Source organism: Anomalospiza imberbis, chromosome 1, assembly GCF_031753505.1.
Source record: "Anomalospiza imberbis isolate Cuckoo-Finch-1a 21T00152 chromosome 1, ASM3175350v1, whole genome shotgun sequence".
Taxonomy (NCBI): domain Eukaryota; kingdom Metazoa; phylum Chordata; class Aves; order Passeriformes; family Viduidae; genus Anomalospiza; species Anomalospiza imberbis.
The window spans coordinates 28,646,435-28,673,528 of NC_089681.1; the positions used below are offsets into that span (position 1 = coordinate 28,646,435).

At 37.2% G+C, this 27,094-nt stretch overlaps 2 protein-coding genes across 6 annotated transcripts in view; both read left to right on the forward strand.

The window, feature by feature from the left end:
- Positions 1-26,719, forward strand: SNX16 (sorting nexin 16). Of its 5 annotated transcripts, none has more exons than XM_068185926.1 (8): positions 1-99; positions 4,568-5,032; positions 9,157-9,243; positions 12,556-12,704; positions 17,301-17,370; positions 21,910-22,046; positions 24,843-24,959; positions 25,221-26,719. In XM_068185926.1, exons 2-8 carry the CDS (start codon positions 4,661-4,663, stop codon positions 25,324-25,326), a joined length of 1,038 nt encoding a protein of 345 aa, XP_068042027.1. In that variant the 5' UTR covers positions 1-99; positions 4,568-4,660; the 3' UTR covers positions 25,327-26,719. The 5 variants fall into 5 exon arrangements, with proteins under 5 accessions (XP_068042027.1, XP_068042056.1, XP_068042038.1 ...); XM_068185937.1 differs by lacking the exon at positions 1-99 and adding an exon at positions 619-725; XM_068185930.1 differs by lacking the exon at positions 1-99 and adding an exon at positions 1,353-1,500.
- LOC137471568 (fatty acid-binding protein, adipocyte) overlaps positions 1-27,094 on the forward strand; it is a 190,458-nt gene that overhangs the window by 74,243 nt on the left and 89,121 nt on the right. The gene's annotated exons all lie outside the window — the stretch shown is intronic.

The following is a 27,094-nucleotide window of genomic DNA, read 5'->3' on the forward strand; positions in this document are numbered from 1 at the left end:
CCTCCCGCCGCTCTCGGCAGGCTCCGCCCCCTGCTCCGCCCCCGCGCGGGGCGGGCCCGGCGGTGGCGCGGCGGAGCGGGGCGCGCGCGGCGGGAGCAGGTGAGCGGGGCCGGTGAGCGGGCGGGGCGGGAGCGCCAGCACCGGGAATTAGGGGAGCGGGCAGGGAGAGAGGGAGGCGGTGCGCAGCCCGTGCGGGGAAGGCCGGGGGAGTGGAATCTCGCCGCTGCCCGTCCCGCGCCGGACGAGAACTGCCCCCGCCGCCTCCGCGCAGCTGTCGCAGCTCCCGCGCACCTGTGGGGAGGCGGCGGGCGGGCCGTGGCACCGCGGGGTCCGGTCCCGCTCGGGCGGGACGGCGGGTACGGAACACCCTGTTCCCCGGGGCGGGGCCCCGCCGCGCCTCCAGGTGTTTCCTCGGCCGGTTCCCGCAGCTGTGCGGAGGTACCGGCAGGGCTCCCCGGGCCTCGCCGGGGTCACGGGCTCGGGGCCGCCCCTGGAGTTACGTAAAGTGGCGGCGGCGCTCCCCGAGCGCGGCCCGAGCGCGGCCGGGCCGGGCCGGGCCGGGCGCTGCCCCAGAGGTGCCGGCCGGTCTGGATCGGTTCTCCTCGGGTCCAGAACTGTCAGAAGTGGCGCTCCCTGATGTGCGGGTTTTGGGTGCAAGGTACCCTCGGTTGTTTCTAGTTCCGCAACAGACTCGGTGGGGCAGCAATTACTCCTCTGTGTGTGAGGTGTGATAAATAGCCCCCCCCATTTAATAAGTAGGTAAAAAATGTTGTTCGGTAACTTGGCTGAAGTCGACTGGAAGTTGTTTCTTTACATATTCCACTTATTCTATAGCTGACTTTCCTCAGTTGCACTTAAACCCTAAACATCAGACAGAGGCACAATATATGTAACCAGATCGGAAATAGTATTGCATAGCTAAAAGTCTTCTGAATCCAATTACAACTGTTAAGTACGGATTGTTTTGTTTCTAATCTATTATCCTTGAATCGTGTGGCTTACATCCTTCTCACTGAATATACAAGCCATTCGTTTAAAAAGGTTTGGAACTGCGATAGCTGCAAGCTGCAGGCAAACCCTTTTTAAGTGGTTTTATTACAGCCTATTTGCTTTACCCGCAGAAAGGGAGGTGGCTGCTGTAAACACCATCATAAGTTGGTGTCATGCTGCTCTTGTAGCATGTGACGGCCGGGTTCCCGGGACTGTCCTATCCTGTTTCAGATCTTGTAGTTCAGCGCTTCCAGCAAATGTTCTCTTCCTTCTCTTTTCGTTCTTAACTCACCGCCGGGAATCAAACTAAACAAAATAAGGTCTCTAACAGGAAGCGAATTTCTTGTAGAAAGTCAAGAAAACAGCTAAACAAGAAAGTGCAGTCTCTGGGGTATCTCAGGTGTTATGAGCCATTTGTTCTTAAAGTTGGAGTGCTGCAATGATTCTGCTGGTTCTGTGAAGCTGGGGTAGGAGCAAACTGAGCACACAAACCCTCCTTGCTGCACAGAGGTAAGTAGGGAGTGACACGGTTTGTCTAAAGGATTTTTCAAAATGAAATTGTTCTCAGTTCCTTTCATTGCGTGAATTGGCAGGAAGCTATATTCGTAGATAAGTTGGATTCCTAGGGTTATGACCCTCCTTTGAGCATTGTATTTTTTCTAATATTTAGTAGCCTTCATAGAGTGCAGATTGATTTCATTTTGAACCCTGTTGTAAATATTTTACATACTAGGAAATTTGATTCTTCTGCAGTTGAAGATGAATTTACATATATATTTAGAAATATTTATGTGCTTGTGAGTCTGGTAATGTAATATTTTTGTATATTTCTTTCAACTTTTTTTACAAAAAAAAATATTTAAGTGAAGCTGTGTGCTATTTGCTCACTTGATCTGACATTTCTCTTACTCAGAGAATACTTTCCTGTTACTTTTCAAAGTTAGAGGAATCTGTGTGCGACACAGGTGGTATCAATCCCTTTTATTTGTCTCTGGGTGTGTTTACTGTGTCAGATTGAGTCAGTAATGGCCTTCAGAAGAAAACAGTGTCATCATCAGCTTTAATACTCATTGACTCACAATTTGGGGTGGCCTTGCAGAGTACAAAAGAAACTAAACCAGAAAATGTACCCTGGGAGCAGACTTAGTGTAGAACAGCTGCTAATAAGTATCCAGGCAGTTGTACCGAATTAGAGCTGGTCTGAAATGAAAGTTGCTGAAGCAGTACAGTGCAGGTGTTGGCCTCTCAGCACCAAGGGCTTTATCCTTAGGGTGGTCTGTGTTGAGCTCTCTTGCTTTCCAAATAGGTGCAGTTGCTCAGAAATTCGTGTGCGGTTAAGAGTAATGTGTAGTAAGTAAACAAGCTCAAGATAGTAAGTTCTTGACTGGCATTTCACTTTAAAGGAAGAAGTTCTTCTAGGAAAGGCTGTTCACAACTATTGTAACTGGTGAAAATTCCATTGTAGGGTTTTAGGTTTGCTTTAGTTCTTTTCATAAAGTGATGAAAAGCACAAGGTTTTTTTGCATCTTAAAATTCCATGAACTCCTAGGTTAGCTTCAACAGATAGCCCCTGAGATGTGGGTTTATTTTTCACTCCAGGTTCACAGTCATGCAACAGAGGATAATCACTTTTTACATAGATTTTTTGATTTTTTGCAGTCTGTACTCACTTAGGTTCTTCCTTTTACAGGAATTTAATCCTATACCTCTCAATAACATAGCTGGCTGGGACATTGTTTAAGGGCATGCTCTCAATTCCTTGTGCTGTTAACATGGAAGAGTCACTGAAGCAGTAAGTGAAAAAGGAGTTAGCTTTTTTAGTGTTTAATTTAGATATTGTTCAGAGAATATTGCTAGAGAAAATTTATTAGACAATGCTTCACACCTTGCATTAAAGAAAAATTATTGCAGAGCTTATTTTTTGAGGCAGAAAATAGATTTTATTACTGAGGTATGGGTGAAAAAAGGGATTTAGATGGGGTGTAGCTCCAGGAGAACATCTTGTCTTGGAAACAGGTGTGACTTGCTTCTCTCACATGGAGTGAGGCTGAAGCAGGTCAGATGTCTGACACGTGGCTTCACTCACACAACCAGGCACAGGACTGTGCTGCAACAGAAGCTGCTAGATACTTCAAATCCCATCCCTGAGCAGCTGAGTGAGTCAGCAGGGGTTTATGATACTGACAGTTCAGCTCCCTCAGATGCTGCTGAGTGTCCAGCCTCGTTCCATGGTGAAGCAGAGATATTCCCAAGAAATGACTGCCAGTTTGAAATTGTTCTCCTGGTCAAGTTAACTGAGTTTTCTGACAGACAGTGTGTGAAGACTTCCTGATGGAGCTGAAAGGATGACTAAGTTTGTTATTTCCTTCACTCAAGGAATTTGTTTAAGAGAATTTTTCAGTCTTCCTTATGCTGGTTCATTTAAAATTTATGTCTTTATTCCTGTGCTCTAGGATTAATTTAGAGCAAGAGAGGGAAAGCATCACTTCATACTCACAATTAGGAATCTCATTTGGTTTTGCTACAGTAGATGATTGATTGTCTGATGTGAATCAGGTTGGCGGTTTCCCTTTTCACAGCTTCCTGCAGCCTCCTGGTTGATTAGTTTATTCCTGGGTAAATGGATCATGGCTCAAATCCTGTTAATCCAAAGAGGTGGCATTTAATTTGCATCTTGTTAGAGCTCTTCTTTGGGTACTTTGTTAAAATGAGGAGATGGTGCTTTTTGGCAGTTTGATACTACTGTCCTAATTTTATTTTGTTGTTTTTTTTTTTCCCGAAATGTATACACATGCACACAAAAGACTCATTTGAAATGCTTTTGTTGAAGAAAAAATACTAAATTTTTTATGTATCTTTTTTCTCTACACTTTTTTTCCTTTTTAATCTTCTGGAATGGAGAACTACCTGCTGTAACAACCCTGCTTTTGACATGCATGCTTATAAAACATAATTGTTCCAATTCAGACTCCAGAAAATGTGCACATTTAGCATTGTGACAAATGTCTGCAGCATTATATACAACAGAGTTGTTTTGAAAAAATATTTTGCATTGAAAACAGATCCATTATACTTCAGTGAATGTGTAATATGCAAGTATGTTTTCACCTAAGTTGTTTACAGTCATGTCTTTTGATTCATGTCATGTATATTGTTGCCTGTGTGTTTGGCTCGCATAGTCTGCAGTGGATGTCTTATAGAACCAATTCTGAGAAAACCTTTTGTACAGTTTAGATGAAACAGTCACTGAAACTGCTTCTTCCTACATGCCAGAAAAATTGCTGACTCTTTGGATAAAACCAAATAACACTTAAGTCTTAAAGGACACAAGGATTTTTCTCTTTTGTAATCTTGTTTTACCTCTTTGCTATTTTAACAGTTCTGGAAGACAGAACTCTTGTAAAGCTGTCTGTCAAATAGTTGAGATATAACCTAAAAGCCAGATTCTTTGTGAAATTGTTTTACCATCAATACTGCTGTGTACCATCTCAGAGCTAATACAGATTTTTTTCCCAGAACTCATATAGTGTTGCTTTGACTTAAAAATAACAGCAGTATTTTCTGTCCTTAATTGCAGATACTGTTCCTGAAAACAAGAGGAAACATGGTTTATACAGCGAATGAAGCTTAAATTCCTGGACCAAAAACTGAGGGCCTTTTTTCATGAAGGATGGCAACACCATATGTTCCTGTTCCTGTTCCTATTGGAAGTTCATCATCCAGCTTTACAAACAGAAACCAAAGAAGTTCTTCCTTTGGGAGCATTTCAACGAGTTCGAGCTCCTCAAAAGGACAGCTGGAGGACTCTACAGTTGATAGTTTTAAAAAGATGAGTGTGCCTGACCAGATTGGTTCCACATCATCTGCATGCAGCAGTCCCCTTGTTAGGACTAAATTTACTGGTCTGGATACATCCATAGAATACAGTACTCAGCCTGTAGAAGAAATAGAGCAGAATGAAGATTCCAGGACTTGGGAAGATCGACCATCCACACCTACTATTCTGGGCTATGAGGTGATGGAGGAAAGGGCAAAATTCACTGTAAGTTTTGGGCGTAGTTTAGTTGATCCTGTAATGGCAAGATAGCAATTGAATGTGCTTTGCATTGTCTTTCAGGAATTAATCCTGCAGTTCAGGGATGTTACCAGTTTAGCTTCAAAGTACTTCCTGACAGGAAAATACCATTCTTGTTATACAGGTGGGAAAACTAGGACTAGAAAGCAGTCTTTCCTGTAATTGTGTTTGTGGAATAGAAGGAATTAATTCTGTTTCTTGTATCAATTTTTGCTGGAAAAGTCAGGAATTCCTTGTGAAATGGAACTTGTGTCAGTTCTATGTAGTTAAACTTCTTAAGTAAAATGTGGTCTTTCATTTGACATGAATAATAAGAAACCTTGACATTAGCCCTTTGTAGATATAAGTAACTTACAACATTTCTGTTAAAGTGCAAACAGCTAGGTTTCAACTTCTTGCCCAGCTCAGTTTCTAGTAAGGGGAAATCTGTTCTGCAAACAGACTGGGAAGTTGCTTATGCCATATCTTCTGCCAGAACAGCCGCCTATCTGGTTTGTATTGATTTTTCTCGAAGTGCGCTGTAGATTTTTCTCGAAGTGCGCTGTAGCTGGCAGTTCATTTTTTTGCATGCCTTAAATATATCTATGTACTTCCACATTTGTTTCTGTGCATGTTGTTGAAATATTTCTTTGAGATAATACTGCAGTGCTTGTGGGACTGATGGTTGTTTGTTACTGATTATTAATTACATTACTTAAGATGAACAATATTAATCAGAAATAGGTAAGGAGAAGGAAATAGCAGACCAGCTTTTTTTTTTCTCCTGTTTTCTTTTAGATTAGAGAAGTGCAGAGCATTTATGACAGTTAAAATACTAATGAAATCAAGATCTTTTCACAAAAAGTAATGATGCTTTTTAATTATTTGAGAATGATACCCTGTCTTTTCCTGAGATTTTCAGCTTCTAACATCTTCGTGCATGTTAGCATAAGAGAAGAGCAGAATTTTTTTAATGGGTAGATTAGAAAAATTTTTAAAATAATAACCTTCAAAACTAAAAGAACAGTTGATGTTGTTATATGTACAAGGATTCGTTTGCAAATACCACAGAATCATTTAGGTTGGAAAAGACCTCTAAGATCAAGTCCAGCCTTTGGTCACCCCCTTGACAAGCAGATAATGGTACAAACTGCTACATCCACTCATTTCTTGAGTACCTCCAGGGATAGTGCCTCCACTACCTCCCTGGGCAGCTCATTGCAATGTTTAACCACCCTTTCCATGAAGGAATTTTTCCTGATGTTTGACCTGAACCTCCCCTGGCATAGCATGAGGCCATTTCCTCGTCCTGTCACTGGCTGTCTGGGAGAATAAAAAAGAACCTCCTTTCAGGTGGTTGTAGGGAGCCATAAGGTCTCTCCTGAGCCTCCTTTTCTCCCGGATAAACTCCCCCAGCTCCCTCAGCCACTCCTCATGTGACCTCCTCTAGACCCTTCACCAGCATGTTGCCCTTCTTTGGACATTCTCCTCTGTGTCTTTCTTGAAGACATTGCTAAGACATATTCCAGTGTGCCTGTAAGGTGTTCTTCTGTATTAACAGTGATAACTTTGTCTCCTTATTGTATCTGGAAGGCCAGGTCACGGTACAAGTGAAATATTCTTCCATCGTAAAATGCTTGGATGCTTTTTTGCTCTTCCTGATTTCACTTCTATAGCTGAGTTAGTTTCTGAAACAATTAGCTGTTTATTTTCAGTTGCATGTTCTGCATGCAGTATGCTGTTGTGCATTAAAGCCAGCAAGAAATTAGTCCTAAGAATTTTAGTTGCTTTTGCAGTGCTAAATCAGTGAGATTTAGAAGACAGTGGAAATCAAATTAAAGCACTTGTAAAAGAGAGGAGACTCAATTGCTGAATTCTTTTTTTTTACTGTTGGTTGCATCTCCTAGTTTACAAAAATAAGAATTTGATTAAGCTTAATGATGTCCAAGCTTGGGGACTTAGATATTAGTGCATGTTAGAGTACATGGTTGCTGAAGCTTATGGGAGAGAAAACCTAGGCTGAAAAATATCTCCTTGTAAACATTTAGTCTTAAGCAAATTTGCAGTCCTGGAATGTTCAATTAGCACTTTTTTTTTTTTTTTTTAAGCCAAGTAGAAATAATAATGAGATGCTGAATCAGCCAGAGAATGTTACCACATATAGGTATATTTTCATTCATTATTTTTTTATTTATAGAATAAAGCAATTCATGATTGAGTGGAATAAAAAGAATTTGTTGAATTTGTGATTTTTACCCAAGATATTGTATGAAGGAACTGAAGGGTGTTTTTGTGATACTCTAGTTCTTACTCACTAATTGCAAACCTTAAAGAAAAGCCAAAAAACACCCAACCACCTTTTTTTTCACTTTGGCAAGGAAACCAAACATGTTTGTTTCAGGTTGTCCTTAATTTTGAGGCCAGTAATCACAAGTTGATTGCACTCCCTGTTACTGTTAAGTTCACTGTAATTGGTGAGCTTTCTTTTTTAAGTTATCTAATGTTCAGTTGGAAATTATTCCATTTTTTCTCGTATACATGTTCAAACAATGCTTTTGCAGAACTTAGAGTGGAATACAAGAATAGAATACTGATTAGCAAGTAAATTCGCACGCATATTCCAAAGTTTCTTGTTCTGTGTTTTACTGTGTACTAGCAAAGAGTCTTCATAATTTTGCATTTATTTCTTAATTTTGTATATGAAAATATAACTGCTTATACTTTTAGTATCACAGCAAAGTAATAAAATATTTTGGTATGCATTTATACATAAAATGCAAGGCAGAAAAATTATATTTTAATGCTGGTTTTGTAAGCATGTCCTGCGGCTTGAATTTTAAAAGCTAATATCTTTTTCCTCTGTCACAATCCATGACTTCCACAGATGATGTAACTTGAAAGTGAAATTGGGTTTAAAACATAGATAAGTACTTGCTGAAAAATTGCTTTTGATTTACACCATAGTTATCTGTAGTTTCTGTAATTATCTGGAACTTAATATATTGTGGAATACAAAATTGCTAGAAACAGTCTCAGACCTGTACAGAAGTTGGCTAGCACTGGGGTTATCACATGTTGGGACTGAAATTAGAAAAATACACTTATCAGCTAAGACAACCTGCTGTGACAGTGTGACGTACTGGAAAAGATTTTACTATGTAACAGATTAGAAAATGTTTTAAATAGCTTTTGATTAAATGAGGGATTGTTTATCATTATGATTCTAAAAATACCTTTTTCTTTCTTGTATTATTTTTTTTACATACAGACTGGGGAAAATAACCCAGTACAATTACAGAACCTGTCTTTCCCTGCATTGGAGAGAGTAAGGTTATGACATTAGACACTGTTTAATGTTTTCTAGTTGAAGTTGTGTTGTTAGAGTCATTGTGTTCAGGCATTGGAATATTAATTCTCCTAAAAAGTAATTGTAGTATTATCATCATCATCATTATCATCATTGTTTTGTTTCTTTATCCATTTGCCTTTAAATAGGAGCATGGTACTACTGCGCTGTTGTCCTGCTAAATCTGATTCAAAGTATCCTTTACTTCAATTACACAGTGATGGTATCATCATTCTGGTGCAGTTTTCTAGTGAAATCATATTTGCCTGGAAAGAAAAAACCTAATGTTCAGGACAAATGCAAAGAGGATGTAATTTTATTCTGCATCATTTCTCCTTGTGAAGCAAGTCAGAGGAGACATTTTCAGTATCACAGTACTTGATTATTAACAGTCATCTTAAAAATAGAGAGGCCTCCAGGATCAATGAGTAAAATTGTAATTTAGCAAAGGTTAAAGTTGATCACTGAAATACACTTCCCTTACTTTTTTGATAGCTAAGCCTTTTGTTCTTCTGGGCAATACATTCTTTCTTGCAGACAGAAATAGTTGTATGTATTTAGGAATTACAGGAACTACTTCCTTAAATTCTGAAATTATTTTAAACTCTTTGTACTGATAATTATTTGCATTTTTTTACTCTAATTAAGATTTTTTTTTTTATCCACGAGTTTTGTTTCATTAAGAAATAGAGGATCATTTCAGCCTTCCAGACAATGCAGTGTGAAGTTTTGTGCATTTTTCTGATATTTCTGTCTTTCCACACAGGTATACAAAATACTGGTGAAAAGAAGTCCAGAGGAAAGCTGGGTGGTTTTCAGACGGTACACAGATTTCTCCAGGCTTAATGACAAGGTGAGAATTATAAACTGGTAAATTCTCAGCTATCTTACCTCACTTCTTTCATGTCTTATATTTTTGTCATATCTTCTATTTTTTTTTCTGATTTTAACACATATAAAACAAATACTGTATTAATGACTGGAAAAATAGGATTCCTCATTTTTTCAAAGATACATGAAACAGCTGCCGCTGATATAAAGGTGTAACAGCTTCATCTGAAGCTGTTAGTGTGCTTCAAACTTTATATTTATTCCTAGTTTATATTATAAAGGAATTAACTCTTGAATATTTATCCCTGCATGGAAATAGAACTAGGGGATTGTATTCTCTTGCAGGAATGATCCAGTAGTTATTTAGTTCTTTTCTGTGTAGCAAACTCTGGTTTTGTTCATCATAAAACTGAAGTTTCATGAACATAAATATGTTTGTATGTTGGTCAGTCTTCAGTTGTTTTCAGTGTCTTCAAAGTTAATAGTGAACTACTGTATCAGATCTTTAAAGATGGAGGAAACACCAGATGAATAGGAATTCTGCGTCAACAACTTAGTATTTCTAGAATACTTGAAAGGAAAAAATGCTTGTCTGAAAAGTACAGGTTTTTATGATTGGTAAATAGTGTTTAGCTATCAAAAGTAGAGAAACAATTGCACTTTTCATTGCCAGTTCAGCGTGCTTTCTGCTAGAATGTTCTTTCATGTTTCAACATGAACCCTGTTTCTTTACCCATTGTGAGGGATTTTTTACAGGTTATCACTTTGGATTTGTGTCCCTAATCAACTAAGAGCTAAATTCAGCTGAAATTTTGAAAATGGACTTGAACTTAAAAATTTCTCTGGGTTCTTGGTTTGACCTATTTGAATATCTTCTAGGCTACTTTTGAAGCACCAGTGGTGTTTAAAACTAAATTGCTAAATGTGAATTACTTTAGAGAGTTCTTTCTGAAGAAATTCCTGTCTTAAATACAGTCTATCTTAAATTAAGGAATGTCTTGATATTGGCAGAAGCCTGACTTCTTTTGAGACAATGATCTTGGTATGTCAACTCAGATTTTGAAAGTCCAAGTCATACAGCAGTTTGCATTTTGAACAGCTATGTCAGGTGTAGATCAAGAATTGGCTTACCTCCGTTGACTTTTAGCATGGTTGTTAGTGGTTTGAAAAATTAAAATGCTAAAATATCTATTAGAATAAATATTTAAATTTTACACATGAAGCCCTTAGTCTTTGGCATCAAATGTTTGGCAAAAATATTTGGCTTTTACCATTATTTCTAGGTATTAGTATTTCTGTTTAAAGGAAAAATATCAATTTTTTTTAAATTTGTGTCACTGTCTAAAGCTTTTTCACCATTCAGTACACATCTAAACCATTTACTCTTTGGTCTGTAAGACATTATACTGTTTATAATACAGAAATGTCAGCTCTAGGAGCTTAAACCACCATTCAGGAAACATTGGAGAATTAATGTAATAGTAACATAATAATAGTTTGAAAACACGTAATGAAATGGCCATTCTTAAGAAGCAAGAAGTTTACCATTTCTCCCCAAGATTGTGACTCATGTGACATGTGGAATGTGTCACGTGGTGATGTAGGAAGGCGTAGGGAAGGTGCTGGATCCAAGCAAGCAATCATGGCCAGAATAAGTTGTCAGACCCATGGGTTTTCCTGCTGTGTCCAAGGAATGCTAAAGAAAGAATGCCCCAGGACTGTGCTGTTGAGAATTAGTCCACTGACAGCAGCTGGGTCTTACATTCTTCATCCACAAAAGGAGTAATCTGTGGGTAAATTCTCTCCTTAGAATTTAAATTACCTGATCCATGTGACCAGACAAGTAAAAGTACCACTGAGCAGAAATCTGTGTAGTTGAAGAGCTTTCCCAGCAATGGTTATCTGCAGTCTTCTGTACAACTAACAGGAACTCATTTTGTTATGTTCCATGGGTTCTGTTCTATTCAGATACATTCTTATATATATATATATATATATATATATATATATATATTTGTATGTATTTATGATAACTTGATAAGAGATGAAGGAACTTGGGAGGACCAAATATAAACTTGAAGATATAAAGAAGAGTCTAATATCAAGATGAAATTCAGTGAGAGGAAAACAGACTTAAATAATTAAATTCAGAAATAAAGAGCAAGGCTTTGACAATAAACCATTCTGTAAATAAGGAACTCATATTTATCATGGGCTATTTGAATAAACAATACTTCTGATGTTTAAAAAGCACCTCATGCTGCGAAACAATACTTACATAAGCAAAGGTGATCCATTAATGTGATTCTTCCTTGCAGTATCTGTTCTAAATTTTCTGAAACTTAATCTGGTGAAAGAGCTGCCCATTAGAATTTTCTATCATGGCAACATTCTTATTAATATAATCAGTGTACACAGAACATCTCTGACAGAAGTTGCCTAGATCCTGTATTCAGAAAAAAAGATTAAGCAATTCTTGTGGCAGCTGAGATACCAGATTTTATAAAACCTATTTGCTTTTCCATGGTGGTTTTAAATCCTCTCCCAAATTTTTCTTTGTCAAACAAACTTTGAAAAATTGTTTTTTATAAAAGTGTTCAAGTTTTTTTTATTATTATCATGCATATTAGAAAAAAAAATTGACACCCTTGGAGGGGTTTATTATTGTATAATTTTATGCTTTCATTCACTTGTATATTTTATTTCTGAATTCAGATTAAAAATCTGGGTATTTCTGATATCAGCTATACCCCATTGCTATTTAATTTTCCATGTTACTAGGGTTTGAGCCATACTTGCATATTGAGATTTGATTATTCTGGGTGTACAAAGTACTACTCTTTACAAGATGTCATGCATGTGTTGTAATTTATCTTCTAGCCCCCCAAGAAAGACAAGTTGCAGAGTTGTCGATCTGTAATGGGGTTTTATTCTATATATATGTATATGTAGTACTTATTATCCTTGAGGACTTCAGAAGAAATACCACTGAAATTATTATTCATCTGATACTTTTTTAAAAGTTTTCTTATGTTTTCAGACCCAAAGGCTATAAATAGCAGACTCAGACATTAAATAACAAAGGTTTTCATTCCTATTTTTATGTGTTAAATTTGAGGAAAAATACAAAGCACTCTATTGCATAAGGCAGCAAGTGACAGAACTGTGACCGCAATTTAAGTTGTAATTTGGATTATACTTATGGTTGAGACTTATCTTCTGCTTGAACTTTAACAGAAGTCAGAAATGTCTTATAACTCTGAGTAAAGTCGGTGCCTGTGCCAAAATTAATATTTTTCTCTTTTTTTTTTTTTGTCTTTCATTTCAATTTCAGCTAAAAGATATGTTTCCAGGCTTTCGGTTGGCCCTTCCGCCAAAGCGCTGGTTCAAGGATAATTACAATCCCGACTTCTTGGAAGATCGACAGCTGGGGCTGCAGGCATTCCTCCAGAACCTAGTAGCTCACAAAGATATTGCTAACTGGTAGGTGATTAACCTTTGCTGGCTCATTTGTGGCTTTTTTTTCTGTCCATCCTCCTCTTATAAAACTCCTAGACTCCAGCAGTGTACCTTCGGGCAGTGTGGTGAGGGATTTCAGTAGCCTTCATGTTGTGCATTTGGTCATTATGTGAATTATTCAGTGTCCTTTTAAATCAGTCCCATCTTAGCATAAAAAAAAGTGCAGTTGCAGTGTTTTGTACAGGGATAACTAAAAGCTGTAATATTTAAAATGTTAGAAGAATCCCATGTTTTTTCCTAAAACATTACTTTTCTGTGTTTAATGCAGAATTGATAATATCGTTCATGTATACAAAGTGTGTTAGGCTTTCATAATGGAGAGTACCTACACTATTATGCAGTTAGTTCTTAAAATGTGTACTAAACTACAGGTTTTTTATTGACATGACATGAAAGGAATTTACAGATTCCTGTACATAAGTAAATGTAAACCACAGATCAAGAAAGTCTTGATAGTTCAAAAAATATAATGTGTTTAAGCCAGCAAGGTGCAAAGATTTCTTTCAACAGCATCTTTTTTTGTATAAAGTGTGAGATTCTTCCAAAGCAGGAAAATGAATAGAATGTAATTCTGACAAATGAAATGTAAAATAATTTTATTAAAGACCAGAAGAGAATTTAAGTAAGCAACTTGCTAGAGGCAAAGCAGTTAGTGTTAAAACCTTTGCCAGCACCAGAAATAAGAAAGTTAAGGTGGCTATACTAGAGATTCTTTGAGGAATGAGTCTGAGAACCTGTCATCATCTGAAACTTCATTCAAAACAAGAGTAAGAAATGTTCTAAAGTAAATCTAATTCCCTCGAGACTTTTAAAGGAGCAAAATTTTTAAATTGCCAAGCTGTGTTGTGGACTGTGAGATTATACAGTGCTCATACCTACTTTACTTTTTAGTCTGAAGGGTGTTACTACATTTGACGTGTTTTTAGTAGGAAGGTTATTACTACATTTGACATGTTTTTATAAGGCATTCGACTGCTGAGTCTGGAAAACAGGGATTTGTACATCAGTCTGACTTTAGTACTTCTTGTAGTAAAAAAAAAAACCCAAAGCGGTAAGCAGATAAAAATTATGCAATGTCTCCTTTAGAGACAAACGAGTAGTTATGACAGGGCTTGTATAAAATGGTTAAAAGACAAGGGGAAAAGAATTGATGGAAATTTAGGGGTGGTACCAGTAGAATGTTAGATCACAGTTGCAGACAGTGATGTTCAGGACATCTTGAAATTATCTGGAGAATAGAATGAACAATGAGATCACAAAATGTTGTAGAAGGATCCTGAGGTACTGAGTGACTAACATCAATTTTTGTGTCTTGAAGTACAAAATGACACCCATAAGTACACCCACACAGATTTATGAACTCAGCTGATTTTGCATCTTTGAAAATAACTATTGGTATTGATACCACTAGTTTTCTGAATCAGTTCAGTACTCAGCAATAGTCAAAAAGTTTCATTAAAATCATCAGAGGAACTTAAAAGGGGAAAAAGAAGTTATTGCTCTGGGAATCTGAATTGCACTTCCACATAGTTCAGTGCTAAAACACAGCATTCCATCTCAAAGGAAGTGTCTGTTAGAGGTACAGAGAAAGCAAGCAAGAACAGATGAAGCTGCAGAAAAACTTCCTTGCAAGAAGAGTTCTCTTTAGTCTGTTGTCTTAGGTGAGATAAACAGGGCATTGAAATCATCAAAGGGGAGAGGGAAGATGAGTAAGGAATATTAATATTTTGATGATTCATAGTCATCCTGGAGTGTGTCATGCTGAGTGGTAAAGCTTTGTTGTGAGATGTCAGAGACAAAGATTAAATGGTTTAAAAAATAAATGGGGCTCAACTTACGAGTTTCTGTGTCAGTGGCTATTAAATATGATTATATGGCTGAGGTATGCAGCTGAGAAGTTTAAAAACTTCCTAATAATTAAACTATATAATAATAGGTGTGCTAAAAAGAAAAGGAATCAATCTAATCCTTAAATGTAACTTTTGTTATTCTGCTGGAGACACACTAGTGAATGGAATGGACTTGGTTAAATAGATCTGAAGTCTTTATGTTTCATATTGTTGCAGCTAGTTCAGCATTTCAGTTGGCTTATTTGTATCTTAGTGACGGATCATATTGGACAAAATAGTGTTTGTCGTATTTTAAGGCAAAAAAAATCCAAATTGAAACTTTTAGACTGCATTGGTTAACATATACAAAAAGGAATTAAAATGCTTGTGGAATCAGTTTGGTTTTTGGCCAATAAAGAGATGGTTAACTGAAATGTGGTTTGTAGTACTTTTGTGTAGGGCTCTGCATGAAGACAAAATTTTTTAATAAATTTTATAACCTGTTGATATGGTTCTAATGTTTGGATCTGTGGAAGGTCTGAATTCCTCAAGAAGTGATTAGAATGAGGGAGATTTGACCATCTAATATATTTACCCACTTACCACAGAATAAATTTACTATTAATGGGCATTAATACTTGTACCTCACATGAGCAATAGTGAGCATTTCACCCTGTTTTCTCCTTTAAAGCTCACCATTTACTTCTGTTTTGCAAATAAATCAAACTGCTTGGGTCAGACCTAAACCAAAAAAAGCCTTTTTTTCTTTGTAGAGAAGTCTATTTTATTTCTCTTTATGTACTGTATTGACAGTGGGAAATTTGCACTTCAGGGACAGGAGACCTCTTTTGGTATACCTATTTTTTAATAAAACTAGATTCACAAAGTATTTTAAAGTTAAATGGAGGATAATATATGCAAGGTGGTTAAATTTAGAGTTTGTGGTTTGTAGACTTCTCATGTTTTATATTGTATCGAAGATTCAGTGAAAGATCAAATTAAAATTCACCCAAAGAGTTAAATCATGGTCAGGAAAATTTCATATAAGTCATTAATTGGGAGAAAGAAGTTTAACCTGCTAAGCAGAAGCATCATCTGGCTTTATATAGATGACAGAGCTGTCCTGTCTCCACCCTGTATAAGAAGCTTGGAAGGGAGGAACTTGGTCAGCTTGGAGTCAGGGATCCCATGTGCTGCACTGCCCCTTTGCCCTCCCTAGTGCTGGCACTGCTCCTCCCTGGAGAGGGATGTCAGCCAGCACGCGTGAACAGCAAGCTCTGTCACAGGACTAAAAGATCCCTGTGGTACTTTAAAGGCAGAATCTTCCATTCATGAAATGAAAGGAAGAGGTATAACACATGGAGAGGAGAGCAGGGTCAGATCAGACTCTCCGAGCAAAGCTAGGCTGCAAATAAATATTCATGCCATTGGTGCATATTTTAGATAAAAAAACAACAAGGTGAATGTTCAGTGTATTTTAGATAAATGTTCTTTAGAGTCTTTTTAAAACTAAAATGCATGTATAATGCATCATTAGTGTTTGAAGAAATTTCTCCTCGTTTGGTTTGCCGCACCAGAAGCTGGTTGATTGAGATGGTAACTGGATGAAAGTTTCTTTCTTGTGTTTGTGCTTTGTGAAAACCTCAAACACAGAGAATGAGTGGAAAACAGAAAATTACTGCCTTTTGCCCTCACCTTTTCCCTGGGGCCCAGGTGGGAGGAAGAGACAGGAAATTAAGTTTGGATTACCATTTTTCATTTTTGTGCACTCATTGCAGTAGGAGATGATTTAAAGATTTACAGTAGTGAGAGGAAGCACAGCATTGCTCCTAAGCTAATTAACTGTGAATACAGTGTTCTGATTTGAGGCTATATGAAGAATTAATTCAGCTGAGCAGGAAAGTCTTAAAAAGGTGGCTGAAGGGGACATGTTTAGGAGTTCTGTGAAAAGTAATCTAAATTTGGAAGACAGAATGAGACAGATGCTCGAAATACTCTGTAGTAAACCACAAGATTACACTTACTTCCTTCTTCTGGCCTTTGCAAAACAAAATGCAGAGGGGTGGGGATGGCAACTTGCACAAATCCAAATGGAATGCATTAGTTTGAAATGTGTATTCAGAGTTGGCTATGTAGTAGATCCATGGCACATTGTCTTCTATTATTTTATAATTATTTATATAAAAATATACACTGTATATATAAAAATTACATAATGTGTAGATGTCAATGGATTGTGATCTTTGCAAAATGGAGACAGGTGAACATGTTTCAGTACTCATGCTTAAATGCCCTGATACTACCTGAAGGGATCTGCATATGGATTTTGACAGCTTACTTTTCATCCATCGTATAGTACTAATTTTATAATACTTACTTTTCTCCAGGAGAATTATTTTCAAACCTCTTCAATACCAAAGTAATAAACTTGCCAATTGTCATGTAGCAACAAATTCTATGAAAATTTTTAAAAATAATGAAAAATCATGTTATAAAATTGCTTACTCATCTTCGTAAGTTACATTCTAAATACTGTCCCTGGTCAACACATACAACTGAGACTTACTAGTTTGCTAACTATTTATTTGTTAATTGTTGTAAATACTTGGGAGTAAATTTGAGGATGTATATTGTTTTGTCACCTAAAGAAATACCTCCATTTTGTGATAATTTTTAAGTGTTGTTGCTGGTTTTGTACTTAAAGTAATTCACTCTCTTTTATTTGGTAAAGCCTTGCAGTGAGAGAATTTCTTTGTCTGGATGATCCTCCAGGTCCTTTTGACAGTCTAGAAGAGAGCAGGGTAAGTGCTAAGTAGTAGGATAAAAGCAGAATACAAAAGGCAGGTGGTTTTAGAATATTGTTTGATCTGTGTAATGATACAGAATGAAACACTTCTGTTTCTGTTCTTTCACAACAATCACAAAAGGATGTGTTTCTAGAATGGGCATAATCTGATAATTGGTACACACTGATCATTTTTGACTGCTGTACTTCATCCCTGTCCCAAAATATATATCTTCTTTTTTGCCTTTCATGAGCCATGGATGAAGTTTATTTTTTAAAGCAGCTACTTATATAAGGCACCTACTGAATATAAGGAGAGATTTTATAAGTTTATATTCAGCACATTGTTACAGTGCTTATATCTTAGACTTCAGGTCTTGCAGGGAAATGTTTCTTGCTATAAAATCACAGAGTCATAGAATTATGGAATGGTTTCATTTGGAAGGAACCTTAAAGATCACCTACTTCCAACACTGTCATGGGAAGGGATGCCTTCTCATGCAGTGAATGCAGTTAAATGATTAATTCTCCCCACCAAAAATAGTGTTCTTGCAGAAAACCAGGTAGTGTCAAGTAGTGTTGTAAACCAGCAGCCTTTCAACATGCATATGAGCACACTGAACAAATAATATTGTGCTGCAGTCTATTTTCTTAGAAATAAATTTTACTGATATGCAGAGCTGTATCAAGGTTGTCTAGAGCAGATGATCTTATTTTCCTTGCTTTGTGGAATAACTGTGTTTTTGAATTGTACATACATTGTTAGTCTTGCAGAAATTATGAATGTTAAATGATGCTCATTCAACTAAATTTATATTTGCCAGTTTGTTTTGCATGTATGTAGGGTTGCCTTGGTTCTTGTTGCGTTACTATGTGCGTGTGAAAGATTCGGTATGTTTTTTGTGTCATAAGCTCCAATTTGATTTCTGTACAATCCCTTCTGTCACTGATATTTAAACTGATTAGATTTTTTTTTAATTACCATAATTATTTGTTCAAATAATCAAAACAATTTAAGTGCCTTCTTCATTGAAATTTCAGTCATGCATGCTGCGGTGAAATCTGGGTTAATCTTCCACTGGAATTTAATCAAACCATTGAAATAGCTGTGCTGTTGTAGTTTTAGCTAGTTTTAACTATTACGTATTTCTGTGAAGCTGTTGAGACAGCTGTCATAAAATTTTCCAAGAGATACCACACCTTATTTATAGAGTGACTGGGGTTGGAAGGGACTTCTTGAGATCATCTATTCCAGCCCTCCTCGCTCAAGTAAGGTCAGCTACTGCAGGTTGCTCAAGTCCGTGTCCAGTCAGGTTTTTAATGTTCTACAGAGGAGATTTCACAGCCTTTCTGTCCAGTCTGCTCCAGTGGCTGACCACCAGCACAGTAAAAGTGCAACCTCTCAGGTCCCATGGGCATTAGTATATCCAGTTTGTTTTAAGTGCTGCCTGATCTGGTCTTCCCCCACTGCAGATGAGTTTGTCTTGACCTTCCTTCTGGCTGCAGGTTATTAATTATTCAAGGCTGTTTTTTCCAATCAAAACAAGTCCATGGTTTCCCATCTTTCTTTTGTTGATGACATACTTGTAGAATCCTTTTTTTTTGTTTCTTTTCACATGCCTGATTGAGCTCCAGGTTGTCCTTCACTTTCATAATCCTGTCCCTATAAGATTAGACAGCAGCCTTACATTCCTCCTGTGTCATCTCTCCATGCTTTCACGCCTAGTAGAATTGCTTTATATGTCTGAGCTCAGGAGACCGTTGCTCATCCACACAGCCCACCTGCAACCTTTGCTTGACTTTCTCCTTGTTGAGCTGTACTTACTAGCCCTGCAGGTGGTTATCCTTAAATATCAACTAGCTCTCCTGGACTGCTCTTTGCTCCAGGGTGTTTTCCCATGGATTCTTTCTTCCAAGCAGGTTTCTGAATAGATTTGAAGTCTGCTCAACCTGAAATCCATGGTTGTGGTCAAGCTTTTTGTCTTGCTTCTGATTGTTAGGAGAAATCCTAAACTCCTGCATACTAAAAGCATCTGTATCCATCCCTTGCTGTTTGTTACTTTTTTTTATTTCTTTCCCTGAACTGCCTTATACAGGAAAAGCACCAAGGTTCATGTACTTATTCCTGGAGTTCATTTTTAAAGATATCTCAAAACTTACTTCTATTTTGCCTTTCTATTACCATCCAAAACATTGCAGAAAAATCTGTTTCCTTGATAATGAAAAATATGGATATCTTATATTTCATTTATGTCTATTCTGTTATCCCAAGGACTTGCCAAAACACATTTATCTTTTCCAGGGGGGAGAGATACAGGTACCTGTTCCATTAGAAGCTGATTAGACCAATAAATTTAATCACAGAAAAGTAGGCAAAATATTCACTAAATCTTTTTTTCTCTTTTTTTTTTTTTTTTTTTTTTGTCATATCCTTAGTAGTTGTACCACAGATCTTTTCCCAGCCATCTCTGTTTCATGATCTGAAGAAGGAAGCAAAGCTGTCTACCGCTTTCAGAATTACAGGAAAAATTAGTCCAGCCTGGGTATTAAAACTGTTTCAGACTCCAGGTGTCCAGGGGTCTAAAGAACAAGATAGCTCATTACACACTGTTCCCTTTCTCAGCTTTGGTTCGCTTTTCTGCTGTTACAGCATCCTTCAGAATATACTGATGTTTTCTTACTCAGTTTCAAACAGTGCCTGTGTTTGCTTGGGCAGCTCATACCCAGATTGCAGATAGAGAAGAGTTTTTCCCAAAGGATTTATTCAGTTCTCAGAACAATGAAACAGTTTTCAACACTTATGCAATATTTTTTCTATTTTGTATATAGGGAAAATTCCATGTGCATACATCTGAAGATTGAAATAATAAGCTTAATTATATTCTTAAGGAAATAATGTCCAATTTTAAGTTAGGGTATCAGCAACCTTGAATATTTTTACCAAGAGCAGAAAAATTTACTTAATTGGCTTGGCTGAAATGGGATGACTGCTTAACCAGAGTGATAGCTATAGCAATCACCACAAATGCTGTGTCAAGAGTGAGTTGCATGACACGTGCTCTTGGCTCTAGTAGACATGAATAAAGCTATAGCTTAACTCATGACTGGTCTTCAAGTGCCTGTCAACAAAGATAAATATGCTATCTGAGTCAATAAAATAAATTAAAATTCCATGGAAAAAATAGGGCGTTGAATTGAAAACTCCTCATTTGATTGTATTGTATAATTACAGGAAAACTTAACATTTTAAAGAGCATGAGTCTGCTTCAGTTAAAGCAAGGGATAGTATATTCTTGATGTTTCTAGCCTGTTTTAAAACTTTAGGACAAACAGTATCTTAACAGCATTGTTCATAATCGAGCTCCTATAAAATGTTTATATTCAGTGGACTATGAGTTAGTGGTTAGTTGCAGGTAATATTAAGCCAAGAAAGCCTCCCATGTGGGGCTCTTATTTATAGAGAACATGTAAATTATTAAATCAGAGTTGCACATTACTATTGGAAGGCTTGTGCTTTCCAGTAATTGATGAGGAGGCTCTGTGCCAACGCTTCTGTCACTTCCTGCATTCAGAGGATGTTGCATTAGACATGGGCTCTTCATGTTGGGTTTTGTGATTGCTAACTGACAGATCCATCAGGGTGTGTGATACAGACATGCCATGTTCAGCAGAGGAGCCTAGCATATTTGTCATGGCTGAGTAGTTAGTGTTCACAGAGTCCTATTACACTTTTCCAAAATTTTTTTACTGGTCTTCTGATTGTCATGATTTCATATTTGTAGCAGGTGTTTGGTACAGAACTGTACAGCTTTGTCTTTCTCCTGGGTAAGACTATGTACTTAATCCAAATATTCCTCACATCATGGGAATATACAGATACTTTGAAACTGACTTTCAAGTCATGTGGAAACAAAACTTTTACCAGGAGAAAAGGAAGCAGGGAGTTCAGTTTATGTTCCATATAGGCAAAAAGGTTCAAAATCAGGAACTACTCTTCTAGTGTCTCCCTTGTTGTGAGACAAACAAACAGTATTGATGGTGGTCGCACAAGTAACTCCAAAAATGGAGGCAAGCATCAGCACTTTATTGCCCCTACATTAAAAATCATACCTTTTCCTTTGTGAATTCCCACAGACAGCAACACTAACTCATTCCTCTCTCCACAGCTGGCCAGCCACTCTTTTATGACACACATCCCTGTTGGACACAGCTGTGACATATTAAGGGCAAGGCTGCTTCCACTCTTTGGTAATTAGTACAGCTGCAACTCATCAGGGGCGAGGTTGCCCGCAGCACCATCTCTATTCTCTTATAATCCATTCTCCCACATGATATGATTAAAGTATTTGCATTGCAGTTTAGTGAAATAAATTCATCATCCAAAGCAAAGCAGCATTATTAAGATAAGAATTTTGTTTAAAATTTACATAGCTTTTTATAGTAATTCATCTGAAGACAAGCATCTGTAACACTGTTACAGGTTGATATTTCTAAGAGAAAAGTCAATACAGTCCACTGAAGTTAAATTGAAGATGCTCTTAAATTTGTCTTTTAGGCTTTCTGTGAAACTCTGGAGGAAACAAATTATCGCCTACAAAAAGAACTGCTTGAAAAACAAAGGGAGGTTGAATCACTGAAGAAGTTATTAACTGAAAAGCAACTTCATATCGATGCTGTTGAAAGAAGAATTAGGTATGTAGAAATTTTAAGGGTTTTAGGAGATTATCTCCTGAAAGCATTTTCTCTGTCTAGTCACAAGCACGAGCTTTAGCTGTATCTTGGAAATCATTTTCCCTACATAACCAGATACAAAGCAATATTTTCAGTAAGCTCTTTCTCATATTCTGGCTAAAGGCTCTTTAGTACAAATGTCTGAGAAACTTGTCATATCTTTTCCCTCTTAAATAACAGTTATTGTTTTCTAATCCTTTAAGGCCTGTAAAGATAGAGCAAGATTTTGTTCTGCTTTTGAAATGTTGAAAATGTGAAATGCCCTGCTAGAGATGAGTGGGAAAATTGCTTTGAGTTATAAAATTCTGTCTGTACTCAAAGCTTTGACAGAGCATAGTGATCAAGCAGATCACTATTACAGATCTACATCTCTAATAATTTAATTTTGTTCTGAATTGCTTGGAATGAGATGCTGCAGGTACCATTTAAATAGCATGGGAGATTGTCCACTTAAACCCAAGGGAAAATGGTACCTTTCTGCTAAATTCTGTAGCAGGAGCTGAGGAATTGATGTTATGCTATCCAGTGTCCCATTAGAGCTGCTGAGTCAGTATTGCAGCATTTCCTTAGCAAGAGAGTCAATTCCTATGGTCCCATTAGAACTTCATAGAATCACAGAATTATTTAGGAACCTTAAAGATCATCCAGTTTCTGCTAGACCAGGTAGTTCAAGGCCCCATCCATCCTAGCCTTGAACACTTTCAGGGATAGAGCAGTCAGTTCTCTGGGCAACCTGTTCCAGTGCCTCCCACCCTCACAGTAAAGAATCTCTTCCTAACATGAGATCAGATGGAAAAACATTCCCTCTGCATGTGTGTCAGACCAGAGGCAGTGAAGAAATTTATTTTTAAAAAATTAAAATAACTTTGATTTTAATACTGAATGGGTTGCTGAGTCCAGCATATCCGGGTTGACTGAAAAATCACATCTTAAAATGTTCCAGTGAACTACCTTTGGAAAAGGCTTTAAATGCAATTATTGTGGCTGACTGAAAATTCTGATCAGAATACCATATTCAGTTTGTTGCTTACTCCCGAAGGCAAGTAATTACATTTGGAAGATGCTTCCCTGTTTGATAAGAAAGTTATGACTTGCTCCTGTTTTAAATAGTGAAATAGTCAGGAAGAGTTAAATAACTTGCATTTGGCTAAAATATCATGATAGGAAATTCTGTGTGAAAGAAAATAAAAAGGTGTGAATAGCAAAAAGGGACTTGATATTTTAGTGTTCTTCCTGATGATAGACTACATTTTTTAAATACTCAGACACACTACTAGTTTCCCAGACATATAAAATTAGTGAAATTCAGCCACATAGTGTCTGAAGTCTTGATGAAAAATAACTTCTGTGACTTCTGGCTGTAAAAATAAACAAGATCACAAGTTTTTTCAGTAAAGAACTTCAGCTTGTCTGATAGTAAATGAACCCAGAAATGTGTCCGTCTTTGGCCTTGTTGAAGTAGAATTTTTGATGGCCCAACAAGAATTTAAGTATCTTATACCTACACACTCTAAAGGCCAGATACCTACAATGGATGTGAGGCAGAAGGGGACACCTGGACAAGTCCTGAGACTTGCAGGACTATTATAACAGCAGTACTTAGGGCAATTTTAAAAGGGAAAGAAATATAGTAGTATAACTTTAAACACAAAATGGATCACAAGCTTTTGTTTCCAGTTCAAGTCACAGCTTTCAATGGTAAATTGATGTAAGTTTTCCACATAGAGAAATGGTTTGGAAAAAAGGATTTCTTTGGTCAATCTACGTGACCATATTCCCATTTGTAGCTAAGCTAGCTGGACCATTATCTTATGTTGCCATTAAGAAAAAAAGTGGTCTTTATCACCAATGGAAAAATGTATTGCTTTGAAACTTAGTATGTGGTTTTGCAAAGTTACAGTGAAAAAGTATTGAAGAAATCTTTTTGTCATCCTCCTGTCTTCCTTTTGACTTTATTTTGGTTATAATCCTTCTGCTGTTTAGGCAAGATGTGTGTGGCTTAGTCTGAATGTAATTTTTTACCTTGAGTCATACACACTTCCCTGGGACTTGAATTTTGTGATAAAATGGCCTGGGTTGGAAAGGACCTGAAAGATCATCTAATTCCAAACTGCCGGCCATGAGCAAGGACACCTTCCACTAGACCAGGTTGCTCAGAGCTCCATCGTACCTGGCCTTGAGCACTTCCAGGGATGGGGCATCTACAACTTTTCTGGGCAACCTGTTCCAGTGCCTCAGCACCATGACAATAAAGATTATTTTTTTCCCTAATATCGAGTCTAAACCTACCCTCTTTCAGTTTGAAGCCATTCTCTCTTGGGGGAACAGTCCTGTTCCCAGCAGGCTCTTGTAAAAAGTCTCTCTGCATCTTTCTTTTAGGTTCCCTTCAGGTACTGGGATTCCGCAATTAGGTAACCCCAAAGCATTCTCTTTTCCCGGCTGAACAATCCCAATTCTCTGAGCCTTTCCTCATAGGAAGGGTGCACCATCCCTCTAATCATCTTGGTGGCTCAGAGATTTAGAGGACTGAATTTAGTTTAGGAGTAAGCAGCTGGAGCAAATAAACTGTTTAAATAGCTATCCAGTGCAAGCCCTGCCATCTCTGTACCAGTCAAAGAAATGAGGCATGCAGGAGTGAGATTGAAAGGTTACTTTCAATCTTTTTGCAGAAGCTGCCAGGGTTAAAATGAAACAAAGTTCTTCAGTGACAAATGTTTGCTGTATGGATTGGTGGTACTCTGTTCTTATCTGTTGTAGGGATTTATCTTTAGGAAAAATGACTCGTCAAATGTCAGGAGAAGAAAGTGAGTGCAGTGGTGAGGTGGAGTCTTCTGCAGTAGAAGCAGACCAGGGTACCCTGGGTGAGGACAGCTGGTAAATACTATTATTTTACTTGTATTTTAGTTATTCTTAAAGTATGTGTTTTGAAATGTTTAGTCTTGCATTAATTCTGCACAGCTGAGAAATTCAGCATGTTACTGTACCTCTCTGCTGCATAAAGGCCCTCAGGATAGATAATTTTAGATCTGGAATAAGCAATAAGTTAAAAAAGCTTTGTCAGTGCTTTGTGGAGTGTCTGCATAAAATGGCTGTAGAAAATCATACCAGTTTCCACTTATTGATCTCTCTTTGCAGCTCGGACAAAGAGAACCACGAGCCATGCTGGAGTGGCTCTTTGGCTGGAAATTCTGTCCCAGAAATTGAAGTTGCTGAAGTAGCCTATACCACGGATGAAGAATAGCTGAGCAGCAGCGGCTTTACCTGGGAAAGGTTCATGTTAAAGGTGTATCTGTGGGTAGGATCATAGAGTAGCTGTGAAGAATTCACAGCAAAGAGCAAGAATGCACATATTGAATGTTTACATAAATCCTTACAAATTATTAATGTAAGAAATATATCCAGTGCTGCTTTGATTTCAGTTTTTATCTAGCCTTTATATATTTAATATATTGAAGTCTAATAAGGGCTAAAATCAACTAAAGTTTAGATAGTGTATATACACAATTTGGCTGACTTTCCTAGCAGAATGACAAAAAGTTTCACATCAAATCATGGAACACATCTAACTCATATGTCATATATTGCCACTGTTGTGACACATTTGATGTGTTCATCCTTTTGGTATTTGTGTTTTCTTATAGCCATAAAATAATGCTTGCTGAAGTAAAAATGGACTCATTTGTGTATAGGAATGGAGGATGTGTTGGTTTAAATTCTAAAGTTGAAGAAAGTTTCTCTGGAAGTTTTATGCAATGCAATAGGAAAATTTCCAGTACCAATAGAAAAGTAGTTACAAAATGGGATCATAGTTGGACATTGTAAAATGGTCATTTTTGCTGAAAGAACTGATCTGAGACCCCCAAAACACTGTGTATTTTCATCCCAAGATAGCATGCTGTAATACTTTTTGTTCAGAAATGCTGCTTTGAAAATCTGGGATACCTTTGTCATATACATGTAACAACAAAATCTATAAATTTGCCTTTTACTCAGAACACTACCTCTTGCCACCTTGCTAATGCATTCATGTTTGTTTAAAAATATTCCAGATTATATGGGGGCTATTGAAAGACTTGTGAAGAAGCCATATTTTTTCCTGCACAGTTCATAACTAGATTGAATCTAGTTGCAGTGTATTTTTGTTTCAATATATTGTACACATGGGGATGTTGGTACCTATGTTGTATAGCCTATTTTTCAAAATGTATTAAGACAGGAGATGCACTTTATAATTAAGACTCCATTGTGCCAAGTTCGGTTGGCTAATTGGTTGAGAAATGGGAGTTGCAGGGAGAGGATTATGTAGTGCCTTTTTGTATTTTACTTGTTCATTACTGCAGAATTTTGTTACAGTGCTCTGGGTCAGTTCTGTGGAATCTTTGATACAGCATTTTTCTGTTCTTTACTTATTTACTGAAAGTGCCTTGTTTTATTATGCTTTTCCAATAGAAAGAATGCTGTTTTAATTTTTTTTTTTTTTGCCCTATACCACCCACATCGTTGTTTAATGTTGTCAATATGCAGTGTCTTTGTGCTGGAGTTTTCAAAGGGAGCTTTGTACTTCAGGCTATGCATACAATGACCTTTATGCAGAACTGTATAAACCTTCCTGGTGAAATAAAACTATGGAAAAACACCTGCCTTCTTTTTTCATTGTAGAAAAAAAGAAACATTTTTTGTTTCCTTGTCAAGTAGAAGGATAAAATATTGCTAGAATTATACATTTCTTACCTTAGAGATTTCCTGCACTTATTTAGCCTTGGTCTGAATCCTATTTTTACCAAAAATGTCTGCATGAAAATGAATGAGAATGCTGTGACACCAGAAACCTTACTGTACTTCTGTTGAAGGTAAAAGTAAAAAAGGAACTGATTTTTTTTTATATCCTACATAAATCCTCATAGGTGTTGAGTGAACTCAATAAAGTTTTGGCACATTATTGAAAATACATGAAATCTTGTGTCAGATGTCACATATATTTGAAAAGATCAAACTTTGTCTATTAAAAT